Source organism: Coregonus lavaretus (genome assembly GCF_964263955.1).
Source record: "Coregonus lavaretus genome assembly, chromosome: 2".
Taxonomy (NCBI): Eukaryota; Metazoa; Chordata; class Actinopteri; order Salmoniformes; family Salmonidae; genus Coregonus; species Coregonus lavaretus.
In genome coordinates this window covers 35,936,532-35,964,096 of record NC_139989.1, presented here as the reverse complement: position 1 = coordinate 35,964,096, position 27,565 = coordinate 35,936,532, and the positions used below count along the sequence as shown (strand labels likewise).

General features: G+C 41.0%; 1 protein-coding gene and 1 pseudogene across 2 annotated transcripts; both read left to right on the top strand.

Annotated features, from left to right (window-relative positions):
• Window positions 1–3,087: 3,087 nt before the first annotated feature.
• LOC311144397 (beta-1,4 N-acetylgalactosaminyltransferase 1-like) lies at window positions 3,088–20,223 on the top strand (annotated as a pseudogene). The gene is made up of 10 exons: window positions 3,088–3,224; window positions 3,484–3,627; window positions 3,983–4,082; window positions 4,224–4,261; window positions 6,379–6,556; window positions 6,656–6,742; window positions 9,683–9,864; window positions 14,776–14,919; window positions 16,172–16,403; window positions 18,740–20,223. The product of its transcript is annotated as a beta-1,4 N-acetylgalactosaminyltransferase 1-like (transcript).
• Window positions 20,224–24,410: 4,187 nt separating this feature from the next.
• On the top strand, window positions 24,411–24,768 carry LOC311142854 (guanine nucleotide-binding protein G(I)/G(S)/G(O) subunit gamma-T2-like; the record flags this gene model as incomplete). Its single annotated transcript, XM_084178552.1, has 2 exons — window positions 24,411–24,494; window positions 24,640–24,768. 2 exons carry the CDS (start codon window positions 24,411–24,413, stop codon window positions 24,766–24,768), a joined length of 213 nt encoding a protein of 70 aa, XP_084034678.1.
• Between the last annotated feature and the right edge of the window lie 2,797 nt (window positions 24,769–27,565).

Here is a 27,565-nt window from a genome sequence, read left to right as displayed (position 1 = left end):
TCACTTTAACACCATTACCCATGGAACTACGTTATACTAAATACTTATAAAGCAATATAAAACAGCTCACATAAGTATTGCTTACCTATGTGACGTTTTTGAAGCACAGTAATGTGCGATGAGCAAGGATGCGACTCCGTGTCTCAGCAGCATGCCTAAAACACGTACACATCTAATTTGCATAGCCTAGGTGCATTTTCTATCAGATGTCAGAGAGGGGGCAGAAGGATACGGACTGTACCTCTCAAAGCACCAAAATAATAGCATCTCTCTCCATTGAATACAGGCAGTTGACGTCAACAACCCTCATCGAATATTCAGAAAATTATTACAATAATGACATATACACCAATCTAAAAGAAGGGATAGGCGGGAGCTAGACAGCCGCTGTGATACTTTGCTGACAACGACTCCCATTGTTAGGGCAGAGAGACGTGTATCTTGTCAATATATCCATAATCTTTGGTTTACCCTCTGATCACAGCTGCTGTAGATGTTCTTTTTTCAAAAGTTAAATGACAGGACAGACTGGACCATTGTAGAATTGTCTGCAAAAAGGTTTGTATTTTAGCCTTACTTTTCACCAAGCAGTTTAAACATGTAGTTAGAATTGTTGATATAGGCTTTCTGTTTGTATAGACTAGTAGGCTCTGCTTCAAGGCATATTGTCACACCCTGATCTGTTTCACCTGTCTTTGTGATTGTCTCCACCCCCCTCCAGGTGTCACCCATCTTCCCCATTATCCCGAGTATATTTATACCTGTGTTCTCTGTTTGTTTGTTGCCAGTTCGTTTTGTTTCTTCAAGCCTACCAGCGGGTTTCCCCTTGCGCAAGTTCCTGGTTTTGACCATTCTGCCTGCCCTGAGCCTGCCTGCTGTTCTGTACCTTGTCACACCACCCTGGATTATTGACCTCTGCCTGCCCTGACCCTGAGACTGCCTGCCATTCTGTATCTTTTGGACTCTGATCTGGATTATTGACCTCAGCCTGCCCTGACCCTGAGACTGCCTGCCGTTTTGTGTCTTTTGGACTCTGATCTGGATTACTGACCTCTGCCTGCCCTTGACCTGTCTTTTGCCTGCCCCCTGTTTTTGTAATACACTTTTGTTACTTTGACACTGTCTACATCCGATACATATAATTAGCCCTTTAGGCCTAAATAGTAGATCTATGGAACATTCATTAAATTAATAGTGAACGTTCACATTTGCATATTGTCTTATGTAAATGTGTATTATTAATATCATGAATTTGGCATAGCCTACTATTTACAGGGCTATGGCTATATTATTATAACAGCTTTTTTTGTATTTACATTTGGCTATACAATTTACATGTATTGTGGTTTATCCATCCAATAAGGATCTGTAAGCCGTTCTTAAAAGTCGGTTGATAAAATAAATTTAAAAAAGAATATAACAAATGCATTCCTCTTAGATCAACTCTCCCAAACTTGCTATTTTTTCTATTCATTACGATGACTTTTTGGTCCACGCACCACAAACCTAAAATAAGATTGTAGCCTACAACTAGAAGTGCGCGGAGTTTCACTAGCCAGGTTTCCATCCAACCTTTTTATGTGAGTAAAGTAGCCTATGTGTCGGATAAAAAATGACATGACAGGCAAATCTGTCGGTAAACTTTCCAAATGTCGACAAAACGAAATATACTAGACAAGGTGGGATCTTTTTGTGTTGGTAATTATGCGAGAAATGGCGGTGAAACGCCTTTATGCGGCAAATATTTATATAACCATCTTATTAAACACGCGATGGTATTGTGTGGTCCCCCCACTATGACTCAAGAAAGCATGCAGTTTATTAGGCTACAGATAAAATGTGTTATGAACTTCACAGGGTGGTGAAAATGCTGTGTTGATGGTCTTATTCTGGTGAAATGATGATCAATATAATAATCTCGCTCTTATCCATAATAATCTCATCATGTAGGCTAGCCTGCCCGCACTGTATCTGCAAAAAATAACTTTCCTGACCGGGACAGTCATTCAATACTGGAATATAAAAGAAAACCAGAAACCCTGGACATGTGAGTACATATATTATTAATGAGGTAGCAATGCTGTGTGTGTGTGCGCTTAACCGGAAAACGAGGGTGCGTGGCTTTTGACAATTCAGTATGGGGTGCACAACTGGCTAGAGATCGTGTGTGTGATATAACGTTACTGATTCAAATAACCCATGGAATGTTGCAGGCTCATGTATCAGAGCAGAGAGAGGGAAATATCATAGAAAGTTAATCTCATTCTGGTTCTGTGAGAGATACAGGCACGCTTCTCTCTCGCACCACAGCAACTGCCACGGGTTGGTCAGAAGGCGACAATGTTGCGCAAATCATAAACCCGGGATGGCCCAACCCGTTTCCCGAGTTGTAGTGGGAGGACCACACACCATATCCTCGCCTGACTCCAAGATGGTTATGATATCAATATTTGCGCATAAAGACGTTTCCACCGCCATTTCTTGCATAATTAATTTTACAGACACAAAAAGATCCCACCATGTCAACGAACAAATTCGGTCGGCATTTATAAAATTGTACCGAAACTTCCTGAATCCATCACAGCTGTCATTACTTTTTGTTTTAGTATGGTATGACTTTATTTGCATGAAAACTTGCATAAAAATGGTGGTTGGAAACGTGGTGATTAAATCTTTTGCCCCCCGCCCCCCAAAAAGATTAGCTGCTACTAACCCTTCACAGGGAAGTGAAGGGTTAGAAGCAGAGCTGTAATTCATGAGTGAGCAAGCATATGCAGGAGCTATTATGCCTACAGCATATTACCCACGGGGCACAGACGTCAGTTTAAGGTCTAGTTTTGATTTACATTTGATTGAGTTGTCAACTAACAAAACTTAAAAGTGAAATTAACAAAAAGTGGAACCTTGTCATTGGATTTAGGTTAAGAAATCCACGAAATTCCTTTAGGTTGACGACTTTTTGCAAATCCAATATATATATTTAGGATGGCAATAATGTTCATTCAACCAGTTTGTTCCCAGTGGGTAGCCCCTTCAAGATTCTACATTGCTTCCCTGGTCAGAATTTGATGCTCTTGTCTTCTACAGATGGGCAGTCTTCTACAGATGGGTAGATGCAAGCAGGCACTTGTCCTCTGTCTGTCAGCATCAGTGATGTCCTTCTTCATACACCACTATTGCACAACAGAGGAAGACACAGATAAATTTGTTCCTCAGCAAATAAGGTACATTTGATTTTTCAGCTGCTGTTTGTTTTAACTTTTGGTTTGAAGACTTCCATCAGTTATGGTGAAGCCTGAAATCACTTCAAATTACATTTCAAAATGTAAAGGTACAATACACTTGTTTTTAAGAGTTCTGCCATTGTGAAAATCAATAAAGTACTGTACCAGTTTTAAAATTGTATATTGGACCTCTATCTTCAGCAATGGAACCTGTCCAGTTCTTGTAGATTATTTTCGATTTGTCCCTGTGAATCAATAGAGCCTTACCATCCACCAGTCCCAGACAACCCAATTGCATTTGTCAGGGAAACGGAGTGTTTGAACTGAAAGATCACCTTCCAAAAGACCAGTATGATGACATAGTCAAACGAAGAGCTGAAGAGTACAAGAAGCATCATATCAGGTGGGTGAAAATACTACAAATGTAACCTGGTGTTACGGACATCACGTAGCTTGCTTAGCGAGTAACCCTTTTCTCCCCGATTCGGCTCATACCTGGCTCGAACTCGGGACCTCTGCTTCGCAACACTCGTGAACGTCCTCCTTAACAACATTTCAAGCTAACTGTGGAGTTAGTTTATTGCACATTCTTAATTCCGTTACACTGGCAACCAGGTCATTTCAGGACATGATATTCTTCCATTTCAAGAAAGGAAGAATATCCACTAAATTGTTTGTTATATCTTAAATATGCACATGCGGACGGCCTAGGTGCTGTACACAGGAAACATTTATGGGACCATTTGATAATCTCCTAGGACAAGCTCCAGTCTGAACAGGCTCATCTTTGCTCAATCCAACTCTCCTCTTCAGTATCCAATCCAGGGGTTCACTGTTGTCCCTCTTCATTAATACCAGGTAGCCTATGCAAGAACCATTTGTTTATGTACCGTCCATCATCAGTAAAGAATAACTGTATATAGTATGTTCTTTGCAAAGCAGTTACACAATAGATTAGTAACTCCATCTTTCAATTGTTCTATAAAAATATTATTTCAGGTTTAGCTCTCCATGCAGCAAAAAGACAAATTTACAAGGTTGGTTCGAAATGCTTTGAATGGATAATGGGCTTGAGGGTCTTATTTTCCCCATGTTGTAATAAACAACTGTTTGTTGGTGTTTGATTGGAATCTTTGGTAAGACTTTACAGTAAGGATATTTATTGACATAAATTATGCAGTGTATGTTATGGCTAAGGCCATCGTACAGACAAACGCAGGATACAAACAAAGTCAATTTTACCCTTAATGTTAAGAGTTACCTGCTCTTTTTGGTGGTGGTTCTTTACATCAGGTGTCATATCTACCATTTTCTGCTTAGCGTTTACTTGACGTAGGGTAGTCCCGGGATGAAAGTAACACAGTTTTTTTCCTATTTACTCAGAGATCGATAGTTAGAGAAACCATATTTTATGATAAACAACTTACAGTATATATGTCCTCTACCATTAGCAACTGTAATTATGTCTAAGGTAAATTACATTAAAATAAATAAAACGAGAACGAAACTAGCACAATGCTACTTTTGTACCTGCCAGGCAGGTCTAAACTAACACAGGCTTGGAAAATTAACAGCTGGACAAAAGTGCACAATATGTCTTATTAAAATTTTTCTGGTTTGTAATGCTCGTTACTTTCAACAAATGTACTATCAGCCATAGTTTCTAGTTTGTGTCGATTCAATAAATAAGTATATGGTTTTGAAATTCATGAGAATTAACCATTCGTCAACATGAATCAGACTAAAGTGATCACATAAAAGCTATATTAACCATCATCTCTTTAATGGGAATTTTCAATGACTATTCATGTTTAGCCCTACCAATCAGATGCGCTCCAGATGTCTTTGTCATGCGTGCTCCTCGTGTCTTGATAGAATAAACGTATTTATTCTCTTCCCAAATGGAAAACTCATCATGCTTATCACATTTCCATGGCTTGAGGTAATTGACCCCCAGAATCATAGATATATTTTTTTGACCACTAACCTGTTGATAAAAGCATATTGTGAGAAGCTAATCAATCAAAATAAAAAGGCACAATTCTAATTATGTCATGTAATTTTAAAAAATGTAGTCACTTGTTGATATTTTGATAACATTATGAAAGTAATTTTAACTAAAGGAGACAATGGCCAGCGCTTAAACAATTATTTTATTCCAGGTCATCAGTTGACATTTCGTCCCACCCGTCTCTCCTGTAACTTCTTCCAGGCTAACACCCAAGACTAGCTAGCATGATACTTAAAACCTATGCTGTTGTTTAGTCACTAGATGGGTTAAGAAAACGACATATGTAAGCACAGCTCTACAACCAAAAAACATTTCTGGCCGGATTTGGCAGCTTTTTTGTAGGGAGGTCGTCCTCCGCATTAGGAACGTGCTGACTTCACTACATCATTACAGCTTCTGTGTTATTTGAGAAAATGGACATGTTACTTTCGCCCTGTGTTACTTTAGTCCCAGTGTTATGATACTCCTGATTTGTCCCACAGATGGTTTGTATACGTTTCTACTGTTGTGGCTAGATGGAGAAGGCCTACAACGGCTTTGTTTGTAGCAATGTAGCTAACGCTTTCCCTAACCTATTTGCCACGTTAATGTTCCTAACCTGCTATGTAAACAAACCATCTGTGGCAACAAATCATCAGTACCATCACACCGGTTCTCCCTCTCTTCCTTTCCTTTTCGCAGTAAATCGTTTTTTCCCCACTGGGTCATTCCTCAGTTACGGTATGTCTGTTTGAGACCGCACTGATATGAACAGGATTGACAAGGTTATTTCAAATCTTTTAGCTAGCTAACTGCCTATCCACAGACAGTTACACAAATATTAAAGGCACATGTTCAAATTAAAGTTTTACCATGTAGAACAAATTACTTCATCTATTTTTCACATTTGTGTACAGTGACAGAAATGCCTACAAGTTCTGTGCTCCTTGTTCTGGTTCAATCTAACTTCTAACAACACAACTTTGTTTTAATACACCTTTGAGGAACTTAATTGATTAGATAAAGAAGTATGCAGATGCTAACAGGAACCACATTGATTCAACAACTGTACAGTCACATAAGTTCCATAGAAGGGGAAGATGGTCCATCTTCTCAACCTTTGACCTCAGTCTATGAAAATGCTATGGTGTTATGTACCTGCAGGTGACTCTGAGTGTGTCCAGTGGTGTCCTGGCCATCGAGGCCCTTGGAGAGGGGGACAAAGAGGGACAGGGAGAGCAAGAGATCACTGTCCAGTCTACCAGCCTATCTGACCTCAACAATCTTCTGGGACGAATGACCTACACCAGCACTGTGTACCGGATGAGGACTGGAGACCTGGGTAAGGCCGTAGATCCAGGTTTCCTACCATACCCATGTCTTCCTCTCTACATGATCTGAGACCATCATATGACACCACCCTTCCCTGCTCTTTCACCAGCTCACTTCACGTTTGAACACCATGAGGCTGTCTTCCCTATTGTCATCCAGCAGCCATCAGTGCCTGTTTTATATGACATAGGAAACGGTGAGATCCCCCTTTATTCCCTTGTAATGTAGCCAGTATCTGAAAGTGAAATTGGGGAGAATTAATCAACCATAGGGGTAGGATCAAGGCTCGGGATCAGACTGGTGGGATAGAAATAAAGGGTACACTAAAGATGATGTGATTGTTAATTCGTTGTTTTTGGTCGTGAAGCTTCTACGGGAATATGCAAATGGGGGTGTCTTTAAACCGCAAAATGTAGGGCTATTGTTACGTACCATTAGGAAGAAATATGACATCACCCCTCATATAATGAAAATATGAAAGCAGAGCAAACATGCTGTCAGCTTGCCAACTTCAACATTCCATAACCCTACTAACTCCCTTCCTGAAAAGTGTGGCATTAAGCATCCTCCTCATGAGCTCCACAAACCCTGCTGGCTTACCAACTTCAACATGCCATCACCTAGCTGCTATCAGCAACGCTGGTGTATTGACATAGTCAGGTCCAAAATTATTGTCACCCTTGATAAAGATGAGCAAAAAATACTATAAAATAAATAATTAAAATACTAATTTGCTGTATATTGTATGCAAGAAAAGAGAGAAATTATGTAATTTTATAGTAATACAATTGCTCAGAGAAAGAGATTTTGTTTTAGAAGTTAAAAAGATAGGGGTCAAAAGGATTGGCACCTCTGTTTTCAACACTCAAGCACCCTCCCCTTGCGAGAATAACAACACTGAGACCTTTTCTAAAATGCTTTATGAGATTGGAGAACACATTGGGAGGGATCTTAGACCATTCCTCCATACAGAATCTTTACAGATCTTTGATATCCTTCATCCTGGTACTTGGTAAAGTTCATGATGCCATTGACCTTAATGGCCCCTGGACCAGTGGAAGCAAAAATAGCCCCATAACATTAAAGATCCACCACCATATTTACAGTAGATATGAGGAACTTTTCTGCATATACAGTACTTCCGTTTTTCGATGCCAAACCCACCACTGGTGTGCGTGGCCAAATAACTCTAATTTGACATCTGACCATAGCACCGGTTCCAATCCAAGTGCCAATGCTGTGCCAAACTCCAGGCGGTGCTATAGTCAGATGACAAGAAAATAGAGCTCTTTGGCCACACGCACCAGTGGTGGGTTTGGCGTCGGAAAACTGATACACATACTCACCAGCATTGCTAGTAATTAGCTTGCAAAAAACTGAACAGTCTTTGGGAAGCCAGAAGTTAAATAAAATTGAATTTCAACTTACTCTGCCGGTTGTCTGGTAACTTATTATTAAACAGACTTTCCTAATGTGACAGCCTGTGAGGTCGGTGAGATGGTTTTGTGGATGCAGGAACAGTCATATGTATGCTTTTTTACATAATAGTGTAGGTTAACAGGGAGAATAAACCAATATCAAAGTTATCAATATCTTTTTGAATTATCAATATTGGTTACCACCACTAGCAGACATTTTGTATAAAACCTTAAAATGACCCCTAATTCTGGATTTCACATGACTGAGAATACAGATATTAAAGATACCTTTAAAAAAAAAAGTAGGGGCGTGGATCAGAAAACCAGTCAGTATCTGGTTTGACCACCATTTACCTCATGCAGCGCGACACATGTACTTTGCATAGAGTTGATCAGGCTGTTGATTGTGGCCTGTGGAATGCTGTCCCACTCCTTTGCAATGGTTGTGCGAAGTTGCTGGATATTGGCGGGAACTGGAACACGCTGTCGTACACGTCGATCCAGAGCATCCCAAATATGCTCAATGGGTGATATATGGGTGACAAATGGTGAGTATGCAGGCCATGGAAGAACTGGGGCATTTTCAGCTTCCAGGAATTGTGTACAAATCCTTGCGACATGGGGCTGTGCATTATCATCCTTGTGACATGGGGCTGTGCATTATCAAACATGAGGTGATGGTGGCGAGTGGCACGACAATGGGCCTCAGGATCTCGTCATGGTATCTCTGTACATTCAAATTGCCATCGATAAAATGCAATTGTGTTCGTAGCTTGTGCCTGCCCATACCATAACCCCACCTCCACTATGGGGCACTTTGTTCACAACGTTGACCTCAGCAAACCGCTCGCCATCTGCCCGGTACAGTTGAAACCGGGATTCATCCATGAAGAGCATACTTCTCCAGTGTGCCAGTGGCCATCGAAGGTGAGCATTTGCTCACAGAAATCGGTGACGATGCCAAACTGCAGTCAGGTCAAGACGCTGGTGAGGACGACGAGCATGCAGATGAGCTTCCCTGAGACGGTTTCTGACAGTTTGTGCAGAAATTAATCGGTTGTGCAAACCCACAGTTTCATCAGCTGTCTGGGTGGCTGGTCTCAGATGATCCTGCAGGTGAAGAAGCCAGATGTGGAGGTCCTGTGCTGGCGTGGTTACATGTGGTCTGTGGTTGTGAGGCCGGTTGGATGTACTGTCAAATTCTCTAGAATGACGTTGGAGGTGGCTTATGGTAGAGAAATGAACATTACATTCTCTGGCAACAACTCTGGTGGACATTCCTGCAGTCAACATGCCAATTGCACGCTCCCTCATAACTTGAGACATCTGTCGCATTGTGTTGTGTGACAAAACTGCATATTTTAGAGTGGCCTTTTATTGTCCCCAGCACAAGGTGCACCTGTGTAATGATCATGCTGTTTAATCAGCTTCTTGATATGCCACACCTGTCAGGTGGGTGGATTATCTTGGCAAAGGAGAAATGCTCACTAACAGGGATGTAAACAAATTTGTGCACAAAATTTGATAGAAATAAGCTTTTTGTGCGTATGGAACATTTCTGGGATATTTTATTTCAGCTCATGAAGCATGGGACCAACACTTTACATGTTGCGTTTATATTTTTGTTCAGTATACAAATCAAATAGACACGTCCACCTCCAATTGCAGTAGGATCTAGGATGTCGCTGCATTAAACCAGAGATGATCTCTCATTGCAGATATCAATTCCCGGGTGACCATCGTCACTAAGACGTTTCTGAGATACACTGAGCTGCAGGTCCTCATCAGTAGCATAAGGACCTATTACAAGGACATCAAAATCATTATCGCCGACGACAGCCTGGAGCCACAGAAAGTGAACGGCCCCAACATTGAGCAGTACATCATGCCCCCAGCACAGGTACAAGCTGGTTTTGGTCAAATTGAAAACCTCAAAGTGGACATTCAATGTGAATTGATGATGGACATAAAATACAGTGGGGAAAAAAGTATTTAGTCAGCCACCAATTGTGCAAATTCTCCCACTTAAAAAGATGAGAGAGGCCTGTAATTTTCATCATAGGTACACGTCAACTATGACAGACAAATTCAGATTTTTTTTCTCCAGAAAATCACATTGTAGGATTTTTAATGAATTTATTTGCAAATTATGGTGGAAAATAAGTATTTGGTCACCTACAAACAAGCAAGATTTCTGGCTCTCACAGACCTGTAACTTCTTCTTTAAGAGGCTCCTCTGTCCTCCACTCGTTACCTGTATTAATGGCACCTGTTTGAACTTGTTATCAGTATAAAAGACACCTGTCCACAACCTCAAACAGTCACACTCCAAACTCCACTATGGCCAAGACCAAAGAGCTGTCAAAGGACACCAGAAACAAAATTGTAGACCTGCACCAGGCTGGGAAGACTGAATCTGCAATAGGTAAGCAGCTTGGTTTGAAGAAATCAACTGTGGGAGCAATTATTAGGAAATGGAAGACATACAAGACCACTGATAATCTCCCTCGATCTGGGGCTCCATGCAAGATCTCACCCCGTGGGGTCAAAATGATCACAAGAACGGTGAGCAGAAATCCCAGAACCACACGGGGGGACCTAGTGAATGACCTGCAGAGAGCTGGGACCAAAGTAACAAAGCCTACCATCAGTAACACACTACGCCGCCAGGGACTCAAATCCTGCAGTGCCAGACGTGTCCCCCTGCTTAAGCCAGTACATGTCCAGGCCCTCTGAAGTTTGCTAGAGTGCATTTGGATGATCCAGAAGAGGATTGGGAGAATGTCATATGGTCAGATGAAACCAAAATATAACTTTTTGGTAAAAACTCGTCGTGTTTGGAGGACAAAGAATGCTGAGTTGCATCCAAAGAACACCATACCTACTGTGAAGCATGGGGGTGGAAACATCATGCTTTGGGGCTGTTTTTCTGCAAAGGGACCAGGACGACTGATCCGTGTAAAGGAAAGAATGAATGGGGCCATGCATCGTGAGATTCTGAGTGAAAACCTCCTCCCATCAGCAAGGGCATTGAAGATGAAACATGGCTGGGTCTTTCAGCATGACAATGATCCCAAACACACCGCCCGTGCAACGAAGGAGTGGCTACGTAAGAAGCATTTCAAGGTCCTGGAGTGGTCTAGCCAGTCTCCAGATCTCAACCCCATAGAAAATCTTTGGAGGGAGTTGAAAGTCCGTGTTGCCCAGCGACAGCCCCAAAACATCACTGCTCTAGAGGAGATCTGCATGGAGGAATGGGCCAAAATACCAGCAACAGTGTGTGAAAACCTTGTGAAGACTTACAGAAAACGTTTGACCTGTGTCATTGCCAACAAAGGGTATATAACAAAGTATTGAGAAACTTTTGTTATTGACCAAATACTTATTTTCCACCATAATTTGCAAATAAATTCATTAAAAATCCTACAATGTGATTTTCTGGAAAAATATTTCTCATTTTGTCTGTCATAGTTGACGTGTACCTATGATGAAAATTACATGCCTCTCTCATCTTTTTAAGTGGGAGAACTTGCACAATTGGTGGCTGACTAAATACTTTTTTTTACCCACTGTACATGTTGAGCATGTATGATTGAATTTCTGAGTTGAAAGGAATATAAATAACATTTTATCGAAATGTTATTGTCAATTATTGTGACATGTGCATTTCTTAATTACTCTGGTGTATGTATTTGTCTCCTGGAGCAGATCAGTGCAATAAGGGCAACCTGCCATAGACCTACACTTACAGATGTAGGATCTTAATCTGAGCCAGTTTGCTACAGCAGGAAAATAATCCTGCAGCAATAGGAAATGTGGATTATAATTAATGGAAATTTTTTAGGGGTTGATGATTTTTTTGTTAGGGAAAATTAAATCTGAAGTTTTAAAGTGCAAATTACAAATGTTAGCTGTGCAGGAAAATTCTCAGCAACAAAATTGTCATCAAATTAAGATCCTACATCTGTAACAAACTCCAGTCGGCCACACTGGAATTGAATATATATTTTTTTTAGAAGAACGCAGACAACAACCAAAGCCTTGAGAAATTTGAATTGTCATTATCAGCAGCAGCAGGCAAACAAATGAACAGGTTTTGGCAACAGCCTTCGTAAGCATGCACGTTTATTTAAATGACGTCACAGAAATGTTTCTCTTTCATGGTGGCTTTTGTTGAAACAAAAGGCCCTTTTTTATTGGCTGAGTTTACACAGGCAGCCCAATTCTGATCATTCCTTTTCACTAATCGGTCTTTTGACCAATCATATCAGCTCTGAAAAAGAGATGATGTGAAAAGATCTGATGTGATTGGTCAAAAGACCAATTAGTGGAAAAAAATATTACAATTGGGCAGCCGGTGTAAACACAGCCTACCTGGCTGTAACATGCGTCCTTTGTCCTGATCTTGTCCACATTCTTATTGTGGCCACATTTTTAGACTGGTGTAGATGATTAAAAGACTAATTGTGATCTAATTGTTATCAGATCTTCCTGACCACCTCCCGAGGTAGACACACATTGTGTTTGGATATCCTACAAGTGTAGACGGATCTGGACAGTGAAACCATTTAAATCATCATTATCCCACCCTCTAAAATCATTGACAGGTGATGCCATTGACTTATGGCATCAATATGTCTTAAAATAAATACTATTTAGAAAGAATAGCTGTCAAATATTCTGCATACAGGGAGGCACTAGGATGCAGACACAGTGGACGGTTAAGAGACATTTTACTACCATGTGTAGATGCAAACGGTTACAATGTGGACAGGTGCGTTGTCAGTGGGGTGTCAGGGGTGGAACCCCACTGAAATATGATTGCCCCCCCACCCCCATTCTCATTGGGTCAGAGCGCTGTCAATCTGAGCTATCAGCAGTTAAGTGGTTTTGGTTTTCTTCCTACACATTTCGCTCTAACTTTCGTTCTAACTTTAATTTATGACCCCATTCCTGAAAGGTAAGACTGTTTCCCTTCACAATGCTCACCAGCCACGCAGGATACATTAGAAGGTACTGTGACAAAACCGCAATTGAAAGAAATGCAGATATTTTTCAATTATCAATATTTGTAGGATTCATTTCAGTCACTTACTGGTGCAAATACAAATTGTTACACCTTTGCCATATTCAAGTCATTTTACATATTTTCTTATTAGCCTTATCAACATAGAAACTGGTTGTAGTTTTTGTGCTGCAATGGTTAAAAAGGCTATTCTGTAACAATATAGCTAAAATCACTATTGTTTGTCAGTGTCAGGGTAGCCTGTCATTTCTGACATTTGTGTGGTATTAAAAAAGATTCTGCTAACTCCAGTAATGTAAATTGCTTTCATCAATCTAACCATGTCAGAATCAGACTTTATTTTTACTGTCAAAGTATACTGAGCAGTGGAGGCTGGTGGGAAGAGCTGTAGGAGGACAGGCTCATTGTAATGGCTGGAATGAAATTAATGGAATGGTATCAAACACAAGGAAACCACATTTGACTCCGTTCCATTAATTCCATTCCAGCCATTACAATGAGCCCATCCTCCTATAGCTCCTCCCACCAGCCCCCCCCTAAAGATTTCCCTAACAATCCTGTTGACATGGACACACCTGAAATCAGGCTACCTAATGCGACTTTGATAAATAAAGACAATCGCCAATCAAAATAAACGTTCTACCACAGCGAGCATGTTATTTTTGGGAAGCATGTTTTATTCTGAGTTCGTACATATAAAGTTTGTATGTGAACTACTTCTAAGAGGCATACATTCAGTTGTTCCGAACACACTTAACTCGCGCTAAAGAGGGAGGCTCGCTCGGCTGGTGCTATCACATGCGCAAATCAAATACCTCTGGAACGCTGATTTAAGGTGTTTATATGTCCTAATAATTCGAAAGATTGCTCAGAAAACAAGGTGTATTAATCGGCGTATGCTTACTTCGATTTTGACCTTACGCCGATTAAGATAAGCAGAGTAAGGTGTTTACATGACTATTGCATAATCTGCCATAATCAGTTTAATATCCAATTATTAGTGTGCATGTAAATTTACTCACTGATTTGAAGTGGATTTAACAAGTGACATCAATAAGGGATCATAGCTTTCACTTGGTCAATCTATGTCATTGAAAGAGGAGGTGTCCTTAATGTTTTGTATACTCAGTGTACAATCATGCCAACCGTTGTGAATATGTTGTGGAATTTAATTTGAATTTTTATCATGTACATAATAAATGTTAAATATGAAGAAAAGCAGTATGACAATTTGACATCACCTAGAAATAATAGGTGCATGCCTATTGTTCTCCAACCGCTAAAGAAGTTGTCGCCAGAACCCGTCCATTTGTTAGACAACTGCAGCTGCTAAAGAACATTATATTTCAGTTAGTGCAGGGTTTCCTTTCCTATCGTATACAGGTGTAGGATCTTAATTTGATCACTGTTGCTGGGAATTTTCTTGCGCCGCAGGAAATACAGATAAGCTTTGTGATTTACATAAATTCACTGAAAACCTGTGCTAACACATGGTAATATTAACTGTATTGCACTTTTTATGTAGCATAATTTTGGCCAGCTAATAGCCTAACCACTGATCAAGCAACATTATGTACTAAACTTTCAAATCCCTTTGCTGGTCAAATTAAGATCCTACATCTGTATGCCTTTAGAACCCTGCACCCAAAGACTTTTGATGATGAACTATTGAGTCGGGAACACATTCTGCAATTAACAAGTCTACCATTCTTTTTTTTATAGGATGTTTTTATCACAGATAGGCACTGCTACAAAGTAATTTTGAGGACATTTTCCTTCCCAAAGGGCTGGTTTGCTGGCAGGAACCTGGCTGTCTCTCAGGTCACTACCAAGTACTTTATCTGGGTCGATGACGACTTCCTGTTCACAGACAAAACCAAGATCGAGAATCTGGTGGAGGTGATGGAGGCCACACCAGAACTAGACGTGGTGAGCAGAGTAACTGTAACCTGATCCCCGATCTGTCACCAGGCTAGAAAAGGTATTACCTGTTTTGCTTAGACTGGGGCTGGAATTCAGTGGTAACACAACTCTCAACCAACACTTTCTCTTCACGATATTGATGGTGTCAAGGTCCTCCCCTCCAGTGATGTTCGAAACCTTGGTGTGATACTTGACAACCAGCTCTCGTTTTGAGGCCCTCATCAAAAGTCTGACCAAAGTCAAATTTTTCTATCTATGGAACATTGCCAGTTTACAACCTATGCTGTCACAGCCTGCAGCTGAGCGACTCATCCACTCCTTTATCTCATCCTGTCTGGGCTATTGTAATGCCCTGTTTATTGTTACATCTGCCAAGTGCCTAAACAGGCTACAATATGTCCAAAACTGTGCTGTACGTGTCCTCACACCTACCCTGCGAGCACATCACTCCAGTGCTGTTCAACCTCCACTGGCTCCCTATACGCTCACACATCGACTTCAAAATCCTGCTTCTCACCGACTAAGCTATCCACAACTCTGGACCCAAGTACCTGTCTGACCTCATTCTACCCTCCTGCCCCACACGCACATTTCGCTCCACCAGGTCCACCTCCCTTCAGCAGCCCTTCAGCAGACTAATAACTATGTGACAGGGCTTTCAGTTGTGCGGCTCTGCGGCTGTGGAACACACTTCCATACACTGTTAGGGCTGCAGAGTCTCTGTCCTCGTTTAAGGCACAGCTCAATACCCTGCTATTCAGAAAAGCTTTCAAGGACCTCTGCTAATTCTATTCTCATGTCCTCTGGATCTGACAACACGTGAATATAGCTTTGTTTGTTGTCTGTGTTCCACACTCTTGGAAAAAAGGATTCCAAAAGGGTTCTTCAGCTGTCCCCATAGGATAACCCAATTTGGTTCAAGGTAGAACCCTTTTTGGTTACAGGTAGAACCCTTTTGGGTTCCATGTAGAACCCTCTGTGGAATGGTTTCTACATGGAACTGAAAAGGGTTCTACCTATAAATAAAAATAGTTCTTCAAAGGGTTCTCCTATGGGGACAGCAGAATAACCCTTTTGGGTTCTAGATACAGTCTTATGAAGAAAAAAAAGTGCTATGTTCTGTGTTTTGGATTGTTTCTATTGTATTTTTTTTCTACGCATTGGGTCTGAGAAATGCGCTTTACAAATTAAATGAAGAATTATTATTATTATTATTACTACATGTGAACCTGCTCTGTTCTCTGCCTCCTGTGATCAGGTGGGCGGCTCTGTGGCGGGCCACGGCCAGTTCTACTTCTCTTTGGTGTACGAGGAGGGTAATGGTGAGGACGGGGGTTGTCTGAACAGAAATGGTGCAGTGAAATACCAACCTGTTCCAGGCTTCCCCACCTGCTCCTTCACCAGCGGGGTGGTCAACTTATTCCTTGGTCGCACCGATGCCGTGCTCAAAGTGGGCTTTGACCCCCGGCTGAAGAGAGTGGCGCATTCAGGTGGGCGTTTAAAAAAATAAATAATGTTTACCTTTATTTATCCAGGAGGTCCCGCTAAGGTCTGAAGATCTCCATTAGGAGGGATACTTTTTTAAATGTATATATGTACAGTGGGGAGAACAAGTATTTGATACACTGCCGATTTTGCAGGTTTTCCTACTTACAAAGCATGTAGAGGTCTGTAATTTTTATCATAGGTACACTTCAACTGTGAGAGACGGAATCTAAAACAAAAATTCAGAAAATCACATTGTATGATTTTTAAGTAATTCATTTGCATTTTATTGCATGACATAAGTATTTGATCACCTACCAACCAGTAAGAATTCCGGCTCTCACAGACCTGTTAGTTTTTCTTTAAGAAGCCCTCCTGTTCTCCACTCATTACCTGTATTACCTGCACCTGTTTGAACTTGTTACCTGTATAAAAGACACCTGTCCACACACTCAATTAAACAGACTCCAACCTCTCCACAATGGCCAAAACCAGAGAGCTGTGTAAGGACATCAGGGATAAAATTGTAGACCTGCACAAGGCTGGGATGGGCTACAGGACAATAGGCAAGCAGCTTGGTGAGAAGGCAACAACTGTTGGCGCAATTATTAGAAAATGGAAGAAGTTCAAGATGACGGTCAATCACCCTCGGTCTGGGGCTCCATGCAAGATCTCACCTCGTGGGGCATCAATGATCATGAGGAAGGTGAGGGATCAGCCCAGAACTACACGGCAGGACCTGGTCAATGACCTGAAGAGAGCTGGGACCACAGTCTCAAAGAAAACCATTAGTAACAAACTACGCCGTCATGGATTAAAATCATGCAGCACACGCAAGGTCCCCCTGCTCAAGCCAGCGCATGTCCAAGCCCGTCTGAAGTTTGCCAATGACCATCTGGATGATCCAGAGGAGGAATGGGAAAAGGTCATGTGGTCTGATGAAACAAAAATAGAGCTTTTTGGTCTAAACTCCACTCGCCGTGTTTGGAGGAAGAAGAAGGATGAGTACAACCCCAAGAACACCATCCCAACCGTGAAGCATGGAGGTGGAAACATCATTCTTTGGGGATGCTTTTCTGCAAAGGGGACAGGACGACTGCACCGTATTGAGGGGAGGATGGATGGGGCCATGTATCGCGAGATCTTGGCCAACAACCACCTTCCCTCAGTAAGAGCATTGAAGATGGGTCGTGGCTGGGTCTTCCAGCATGACAACGACCCGAAACACACAGCCAGGGCAACTAAGGAGTGGCTCCGTAAGAAGCATCTCAAGGTCCTGGAGTGGCCTAGCCAGTCTCCAGACCTGAAACCAATAGAAAATCTTTGGAGGGAGTTGAAAGTCCGTATTGCCCAGCGACAGCCCCGAAACCTGAAGGATCTAGAGAAGGTCTGTATGGAGGAGTGGGCCAAAATCCCTGCTGCAGTGTGTGCAAACCTGGTCAAGACCTACAGGAAACGTATGATCTCTGTAATTGCAAACAAAGGTTTCTGTACCAAATATTAAGTTCTGCTTTTCTGATGTATCAAATACTTATGTCATGCAATAAAATGCAAATTAATTACTTTAAAAATCATACAATGTAATTTTCTGGATTTTTGTTTTAGATTCCGTCTCTCACAGTTGAAGTGTACCTATGATAAAAAATGACAGACCTCTACATGCTTTGTAAGTAGGAAAACCTGCAAAATCGGCAGTGTATCAAATACTTGTTCTCCCCCACTGTATTTATTTATTTTCTCCTTCTTGATTATTTTAGGAGGGAGACTTGGCCAATATGTATTATGCATAAACAGTATGAGAAGTGCACAATGTGTATGACAGAGGTATCGTATAATATATGTATAATGTTGAGTGTGTAATGTACAGTCAATCTATTTTGTACTGTATATAGCAGCACTGTGTGTCTTAAGAGAATTTTCCCACCAGGGACATTAAAGTTCATCCTATGCTAAGATGGCAGTTAAAACCCAAGTAAAAACAGTTGCACACATTTTACATTTACATTTTAGTCATTTAGCAGACACTCTTATCCAGAGTGACTTGCAGGAGCAATTAGGGTTAAGTCCTTGCTCAACGGCACATCGACAGATTGCAGCAAGTCTGTAAACTACGTCAATAGGAAATCTGGAAAGCTGTGTCAATAAGAAAGACAGAGGGACAAACTCGAGAGCGATGTTCAGTTTCAGTGTTGTTGGGTTACGTGTGGTAAGTTTTGAAGAAGTCAATTTTTTATATAGATTATTATGAACATGTTGCTGTTATTATGCTTAAGGCACTGCTCTGTCTTTGGTAATTCATATTTGGTCCATTCCATTTTCCCTGTCCATATGTCTGTTTCAGAGTTCTTCATGGATGGGTTGGGCAGTTTGCTGGTTGCCAGCTGTAGTCATGTCAGCATCGACCACCAACCCAAAATTGAAAACACAAAGTACTCATCGTTCCGAAATCAACAATCAAAAGACATGGAAGACAAACTAGCCCACCACTTCTTCAAGAACCACCTGAAATGTATCCGTTATGGATAGTTTACAAAGAAGTAAACAGTGAAAATAGTGGTGCAATAGTGAGGTGCAATAATCCAAATATGTAATTGCGGCATCCCGTCTGTAGTGGCGCAGTTCTCTTCAAAAAATGTAAAGCCACAGGTATCTGTAAAGGTTTTACAGAGTCACATTTATAATGGCCTAAAAACTGTTGCTCTAGGTACTTTCTCCTCTACTGAGTTATGTGGTCACAGGAGTGATGTCACATGGATTAAACTAATGGAGCATTCTAACAGTGTTTTCTAAACAAAATGGAATGTTCTCAATACATATATGTTCATAAATATGTACAGAAATAATGATCTTTCTAGCAAAATGCTCTTTCTTGCACCGTCTATTTAAAATGTTACTGTTACTTTGTGCACCACGAAACGTTTAGAAGATATAAATATGCCTCTTTAATCATTAAATGTTTATCCTGAGTCCTACAGTTTGACTTAATGACTTAACAACCAACTTGATCTGTCCCTTAGTTGCTACAGTACTTGTTGGACAGGTTAGCGTGACAGCTGTTATTTCTGTTAATTTGTTTCACTGTTTTTTTGTTGTTGCCTGTTTCCTCATCTCCTCTACTTCATAACTACTGATGAGTGAACAGACTGTATAGAAATGCAGCTGTTTTATGGCAAGCACATAGAGATAGAGGACTCCTCTTTTATATATGTGCCATTATATCATCTGTGACAGCATGGGCAGCTCTATTGAGGCTACAACCCATAGGAATCCCCACTACTTTAAAATGGCGGAAGCATGGTGGAAGCCCTCAATCGCGCTGGTCATGCTAAAATGGCCTTTTGGCCACTAGAGGCCTCTATCATTCTCTATGGGGAAGCAGCTCAAGCCCTAATCTCATACAGGTTAACATCCATATACAAATGACAACATACAGATAACATCACCCCTACCAAGATCCACCTGCTCACACCCCCATCTCCAGCACTCTCATCACTCTCAGCCACATGGCCTCAAACTGCACCATTTTGTTTCTCTTTGTTGCCTACGCACTTTCAACATTTAGATAATAAAGCATTTGGAGGATTGGTTGATTTCCAGTTTTTAAGTATACATTTTTTTCAAGATGATTGACGAGAAAAGTATCATCCAACCCATCAGGTCATCATATGCCATGTCTTGAAATATGCAGACCGATGGATTAAAAGTACATTTACATTGTAATAGTTTCATTAATTTACGTTGGGATTATTTAAGATGAAATGTGTTTCTTTACTGTGTGACCCTTTCACCCGCCATCTACAGTTTGAATAAACAAATTACAAATGTAATGTAATTGTTGAAAACTGAATGCTTACTATTTCAGCTACACCCGTTGCTGACCGGTGTATAAAATCGAGCACACAGTCATGCAATCGCCGTAGACAAACATTGGCAGTAGAATGGCCTTAATGAAGAGCTCAGTGACTTGCAACGTGGCACCGTCATAGGATGCCACCCTTACAACAAGTCATTTCGTCAAATTTCTGCTATGCTAGAGCTGCCCGGGTCAACTGTAAGTGCTGTTATTGTGATGTGGAAACGTCTAGCTGCAATAACGGCTCAGCCGCGAGGAGATAGGCCACACAAGTTACAGAACGGGACCGCCGAGTGCTGAAGCGCGTAGCGCGTAAAACTCGTCTGTCCTCGGTTACAACACTCACTACCGAGTTCCAAACTGCCTCTGGAAGCAACGTCAGCACAATAACTGTTTGTCGGGAGCTTCATGAAATGGGTTTCAATGGCCGAGCAGACGCACACAAGCCTAAAATCACACGTAATCCAGCAATTAATTTATGTTTGTGTGTGAGAGAGAGAGGTCTTAGTAAACATGGTGGTTTATCTTGAGTGTGTGTGTGTGTGCTTGTTTTCCTACTTTATCAGGACACCAATGTCCTAACAATTCACCCGAATATCCTGACAAGGTAGGAAAACAATAAAACATTTAAAAATCTGAACTTCAAATGCAATTTTAAGTTTAAGGTTAGGGTTTTTGTTAGGTTAAGGGAAAATATTTGTACTCCCAAACTAAAAAATGTACTCCCCAAAAAGTCCTGAAATTTCACGAAAATAAAACTGCGTTTGTGTGTGTGTGTCAGCTGCAATGTGTATTGTAACACAGTGGTCACACAATATTCTATTTTAGATCCCCCCCCCCCCGCCTTCCACACTTACAAGAGGAAGTTACAGGGTTCAGTCATTAATCTAATGGATTAAGACAGACAAGACTCTGAAATGGGATTGGGAGGATTTGACTCAGGAAGCAATTTGTCTCTGGGCTGAAAGAGTTGCTCATTCAGGATGTGGCCTTTAAAGGGCCAATCTGGGATTCATACACAATTTTGGATTGATGATTTAGTCATTGATATTTGAAGAATATCATTAATAAATGCCTCATGAGATTAGTTCAACAGTCTTTCTCCATCACAATCCAAAATATTAGATTGTTTAACTAAATTATTTGTAAATAATGTAATTGTAAACCATCAGTGTATAGCTTCAAAACATGGTTAAAAATATCATTTTCATAGATGCAAGAACTGACCGTCTATACGTTTGACAGTGTTACATTTCTCCAGCTTACAGATGTAGGATCTTAATTTGAGCCAGTTTGCTACAGCAGGAAAATAAGTCCAACATTTTAAAGTGAAAATTACAAACTTTAGATGCCTTTTTAAACATTGAATACACTATAAGTTTGCATTTCTGGCTGTGCAGGACATTTTTTAACAACAAAAGACTGATCAAATTAAGATCCTACATCTGTATCTGTCAATCCTGCATCTGTCTGAGATTGCTCCTTTAATAAGAGGTGACATGGGGCCAGATACCAAATGTGACAGGCCTCAGGATCAGTTGGGACAGAAGCAGACGACCAGCAAGGTCACTGTTAAGAGGCAAAACAGGGATGAGGGATTGGAATTGTTTGTGCAAGTGAAGTCCTGAAGGATCTAGAAGGGTTTGAATGGGGCTTTATTTTTATTTTATTTCACCTTTATTTAACCAGGTAAGCCAGTTGAGAACAAGTTCTCATTTACAACTGCGACCTGGCCAAGATAAAGCAAAGTAGTGCAATAAAAAGGCTTGCCTAGAAACCAACTCATAACATGCCTGACAATTAAACAGTATGTCTATATTATACTGTATAGTTCTTATTGTCATCCCTTATCTAATCTGAACTTTAACCCCCCAATTAAATCCATCACAATCCTCACCTGTCCTTACAATACAGAGTTAACATTCTGAGTGAACCAAGTGCAGTGCAGTTTTCCTTTCCAAATCAATTGATTGAATTAGGGCCTCATTTTGGCACTGAGACAGTGTGTGAATGAAAGTCTGTAAGTGGGCCAGGCTTTTTTAAAATTGATTACCTGGTCATGATTCCTGGTCAATCAGAATGCTCATATCTGTGTTTTTGACCTCTGGTGAGAGTGGAAGTTGCTCATAATAAGCACAGATCTAGGGCCAGTTTAAACTTTTAAACCCCATGATAAAGGTCAGGATTGGCATTGTGAGAGCTGATCCAGGACCTGTGGTTTGGGAGCATTTGGCTGAAGCTGATACTCTCTCTATGTCCTCCTGTGATACTCAAAGGTCATATGTAATTTGAGGTTGACATTTGGCCCAGCTAATTATTATAGACTAATCTGATTAGGAACAGGGAGGGGGGCATGTTTTTCCGGGCAATAGTCTCCTCCCAATCTGTCACCGTGCCATCTGGAGAACACCCTGAAGAGGAGAGCTGAGGGACAGGGTAAGCCAGTTGGACTCAGGAGGGAGACAACCCAATCACAACGGTCCTATAGAGGGCGAGAGACTACACTTTCCCTGCATCGACTGTCCCCACAACCAATAGGTGAGTGATGCCCAGAGGAGAGGATGAGGAGAGGATGGAGATGTAACTACAGTCTTGGCCATTAGCCTGGACCAGTGTTCAGGGAGATTCTAGCTCAATTGAGCAATTCATTGAATTCAATTTATGCATTTAGAACTTATTTTCGATTTTCAATTGAGGGATAGATTTTTTTTATTGACCGGAGTCGACAAGCCATACTACTACATGTTATGTAGTATCACATTTCTAATAGGATCAATTAACCGATGTATTTGTGTAATTGATTACTCTGAGTTCTTTTCACTATTGTTAGACATAACTCAGAGGTCTCTTTTTAGACTGAATGTCTGTCTTTCCTCTTCTTTTCATAGGCCATATAAATGGCCTTGTTGGGACAGAAATTAATGATTGAATGCAGTGTGAGTTTGCTCAGTGTGGCTAGAAGTCACAATGTAATAAAACTGTTGTCTGCACCACCCACTGTCACAGTGGCTACCTTACCTGCTATAATTGTTAATGTGACATGCAATTGCTTGTTTTGGGTTTGGCTGGTTGCCTGATTATGTTGGCACAGTGTGTTGGTAGAGGGTAGGACTGAAGTAGTACCAAACAAAGAACACCAACCACATAGCCTTCATGTATTTCAAAAGTTCAGTTGTATGACATATTCTTTTAGGATAGGGCAGAGTCAAAAAAGGACACAACTGAGTACAAGGCCATGGAAACAGATATGTCAATAGTTCATTGGTTTGTCCATACAGTCAGATATCTAAGGCTCCCCATTTGTAGGCCTGCGAATGAATTTCCCTCCCCCCAAAATATAATATGTACTGTATATATTTTGGAACTCAGTTGGGGTGTTATTAGGTCCCCATGGCAAAATGTGTAGAATTGCAGCAAACTTGCTTTAAAACTGCAACATTTTCTCTACAGCCCATGGCAAAATGTGTAGAATTGCAGGAAATTAACTCTACAACTTAAAAAATGTCTCTCTGCGGTCAAGAGACCAGCGAGCCACTGTGGCCCCTCATGATCAGTTCAGATTTTTTGTGGCCCCCACCCCATCAAAGTCTCCCATCTGACCTAAGATGTATTTTACTGTGTCAGTGTATGCCCATAGAGATCAATTATATTTAAAAACAAGATATTATTAGAGTAGCATTCCTGGCGGCTGGCCATACAAAGTTACACAATGTATAGGCTTAGTATAGTGTTCTTATTGGATAATCCTGTTCTGCAACCTTCTTTAGCTTGTTGTGACATCATATAGTTATTTTACCACACATGCAATAGAAAACAGGCCAGGGTGCCTTGGACCGGTCATCCCAGCATGAGATTCCTAAGAAAGAGGAATTATATGGATTTGAAAGGTGAAGATTTGAAAGGTGAAGACCTGGGTTCATGGGCTTACACACTAAAGTGCTTTGTTGAAGACTGATACAAGAATATCAAACAAGTATGCCAACCTGTTCAATTAGTGAATTCATTCACAAATTCAAAATACCCTAATGTGGATATAGATTAATTATGATCTTTATTGACCAGCTACAAGATAAGAGGCACTTGTTATGGTGAATGTTTTATGTTCATTTTGTGTGCCCTGTCTAATGGGTCCTCTCCCCTCCTTCCTTCTCAGGGAAAGATGGCTCGGGATATGTCAGATATTGACATCCTCAAGATGGAGCTGGAACAGCTGAAGAAAGAGGTCTCGACACCCAGGGAGCCTGTAAGTACCATCAATGGGTCCATATAGAGAAGCTCTGTAGCATTACAAAGGTATCACTCTAAACTGATACTGTCCCATAGAACTGAAGTAGAATGTTGAATTGAAATAATCCCAACTTCTATTGACCCTTCTCCATTTCTCTTAGGTGTCCAAGACATCCAAGGACATCATGGAGTGGTGTGAGGCTGCGTCTGCTACCGACCTCCTGATAACAGGAGTACCAGATGATAAGAACCCCTACAAGCCTGAGAAGGGGGGCTGCATAATCACCTAGCCCGCCCGGGGACAAACAGCCCCAGGCGGGACACAAGGAAAAACATCCTATTTTATTTTCTCAGTTTCAGCCTTTTCAGCACTGCAAAGAGTCGTTCATAGCTGCAATAAATTAGCGATTTGTTCCTATGTGAATACAACAAGAGAGACTTCCACTAGGTTAGCCAGTTTTGGACAACACAACATGTCACACTGACTAGGCTACACGAAGTCACCTGAGGTCACTGGGAGCTGAGGAGGATGAGATTTATCTGGGGAAAATTCAGGGGATTAGAGGGATCACTTGGTAATGATGGTGTCCTTCCTTTCTCCTTGACAACCTATGATCCTACCCTCCTCACCTGTCTGTTATCTCTGGCGGTTCTAGAGCTTCCAAACAGGAGCCGGAATGTTCCAATTGCACCCACCACTGATTTGTTTTTGTTTTGCTTGTAAATAAAGTGTATCCAGTACAGCAGTTTCTGTGAATTCTCTCTGTGACTTCTCTCTTGTTTTGCATGTCATATGAACATGGATCCTCTCATGCTGCAAGTATCCCTTGATTCAATCAAGTTGTACTGTACACTACCATTCAAAAGTTTGGGGTCACTTAGAAATGTCCCTGTTTCCGAAAGAAAATAAAAAAAATGTTGTCCATTAAAATAACATCAAATTTATCAGAAATACAGTGTAGACATAGTTAATGTTGTAAATGGAATATCTACATAGGCGTACAGAGGCCCATTATCAGCAACCATCAGTCCTGTGTTCCAATGGCACGTTGTGTTTGCTAATCCAAGTTTATAATTTAAAGGCTAATTGATCATTAGAAAACCCTTTTGCAATTATGTTAGGACAGCTGAAAACTGTTGTGCTGATTAAAGAAGCAATAAAACGGGCCTTCTTGAGACTAGTTCAGTATCTGGAGCATCAGCAATTGTGGATTGTTAATTACAGGATCAAAATGGCCAGAAACAAAGAACTTCCTTCTGAAACTCATCAGTCTATTCTTGTTCTGAGAAATGAAGGCTATTCCATGCGAGAAATTGCCAAGAAACTGAAGATCTCGTACAACGTTGTGTACTACTCCCTTCACAGAACAGCGCAAACTGGCTCTAACCAGAATAGAAAGAGGAGTGGGAGGCCCCGGTGCACAACTGAGCAAGAGGACAAATACATTACAATGTCTAGTTTGAGAAACAGACGCCTCTCACAGGTCCTCAACTGGCAGCTTCATTAAATAGTACCTGCAAAACACCAGTCTCAACGTCAACAGTGAAGAGGCGACTCCGGGATGTTGACTTAGGCAGAGTTGCAAAGAAAAAGTCCAGTGTCTGTGTTCTTTTGCCCATCTTAATCTTTTATTTTTATTGGCCAGTCTGAGATTTGGCTTTTTCTTTGCAACTCTGCCTAGGGTAACAGTTACCTTTAGGGTTAGGATAAGGATGAAGGTTAGTAGATAGTTAGTTGAAATGTTGTTGAAAGTTATTGAACTACAAACCCTCTACTTGGGGACTATCCAAATAAGTGGTCTCTCTCTCTCTCTCTCTCTCTCTCTCTTCTCTCTCTCTCTACTCTCTCTCTCTCTCTCTCTCTCTCTCTCTCTCTCTCTCTCTCTCGTCTCTCTCTCTCTTCTCTTCTCTCTCATCTCTCTCTCTCTCTCTCTCTCTCTCTCTCTCTCTCTCTCTCTCTCTCTCTCTCTCTCTCTCTCTCTCTCTCTCTCTCTCTCTCTCTCTCTCTCTCTCTCTCTGCATGAATGGCAAAACTACTGTTGCTAAAGCCAAAGTGAGATAATGACAACAATGACAGTAAAAAAATAAAAAAATAATAGTCATGGTGATTGGAGAAAGGAAATACAGCACCAGTCAAAAGTTTGGCCACAACTACTCATACAATGGTTTTTCTTTATCTTTTTACTATTTTCTACATTGTAGAATAATAGTGAAGACATCAAACCTATGAAATAACACATATGGAATGATGTAGTAACCAAAAAAGGGTTAAACAAATATAAATACATTTTATGTTTGAGATTCTTCAAAGTAGCCACCCTTTACCTTGATGACAGCTATGCACACTCTCGGCATTCTCTCAACCAGCTTCATGAGGTAGTCACCTGGAATGCATTTCAATTAACAGGTGTGCCTTCTTAAAAGTTAATTTGTGGAATTTCTTTCCTTCTTAATGCGTTTGAGCCAATCAGTTGTAGGTATGGGTGGTATACAGAAGATAGCCCTATTTGGTAAAAGACCAAGTCCATATTATGGCAAGAACAGCTCAAATAAGCAAAGAGAAACGACAGTCCATCATTACTGTCAGTCAATCCGGAAAATGTCAAGAACTTTGAAAGTTTCTTCAAGTGCAGTCCCAAAAACCATCAAGCGCTATGATTAAACTGGCTCTCATGAGGACCGCCACAGGAGTGGAAGACCCAGAGTTACCTCTGCTGCAGAGGATAAGTTCAGTAGAGTTTACCGCACCTCAGATTGAAGCTCAAATAAATGCTTCACAGAGTTCAAGTAACAGACACAGCTCAACATCAACTGTTCAGAAGAGACTGCGTGAATCAGGCCTTCATGGTCGAATTGCTGCAAAGAAACCACTACTAAAGGACACCAATAAGAAGAAGAGACTTGCTTGGGCCAAGAAACATGAGCAATGGACATTACACCGGTGGAAATCTGTCCTTTGGTCTGATGAGTCCAAATTTGAGATTTTTGGTTCCAACCGCCATGTCTTTGTGAGACACAGAGTAGGTGAACGGTTGATCTCCGCATGTGTGGTTCCCACAGTGAAGCATGGAGGAGGAGGTGTGATGT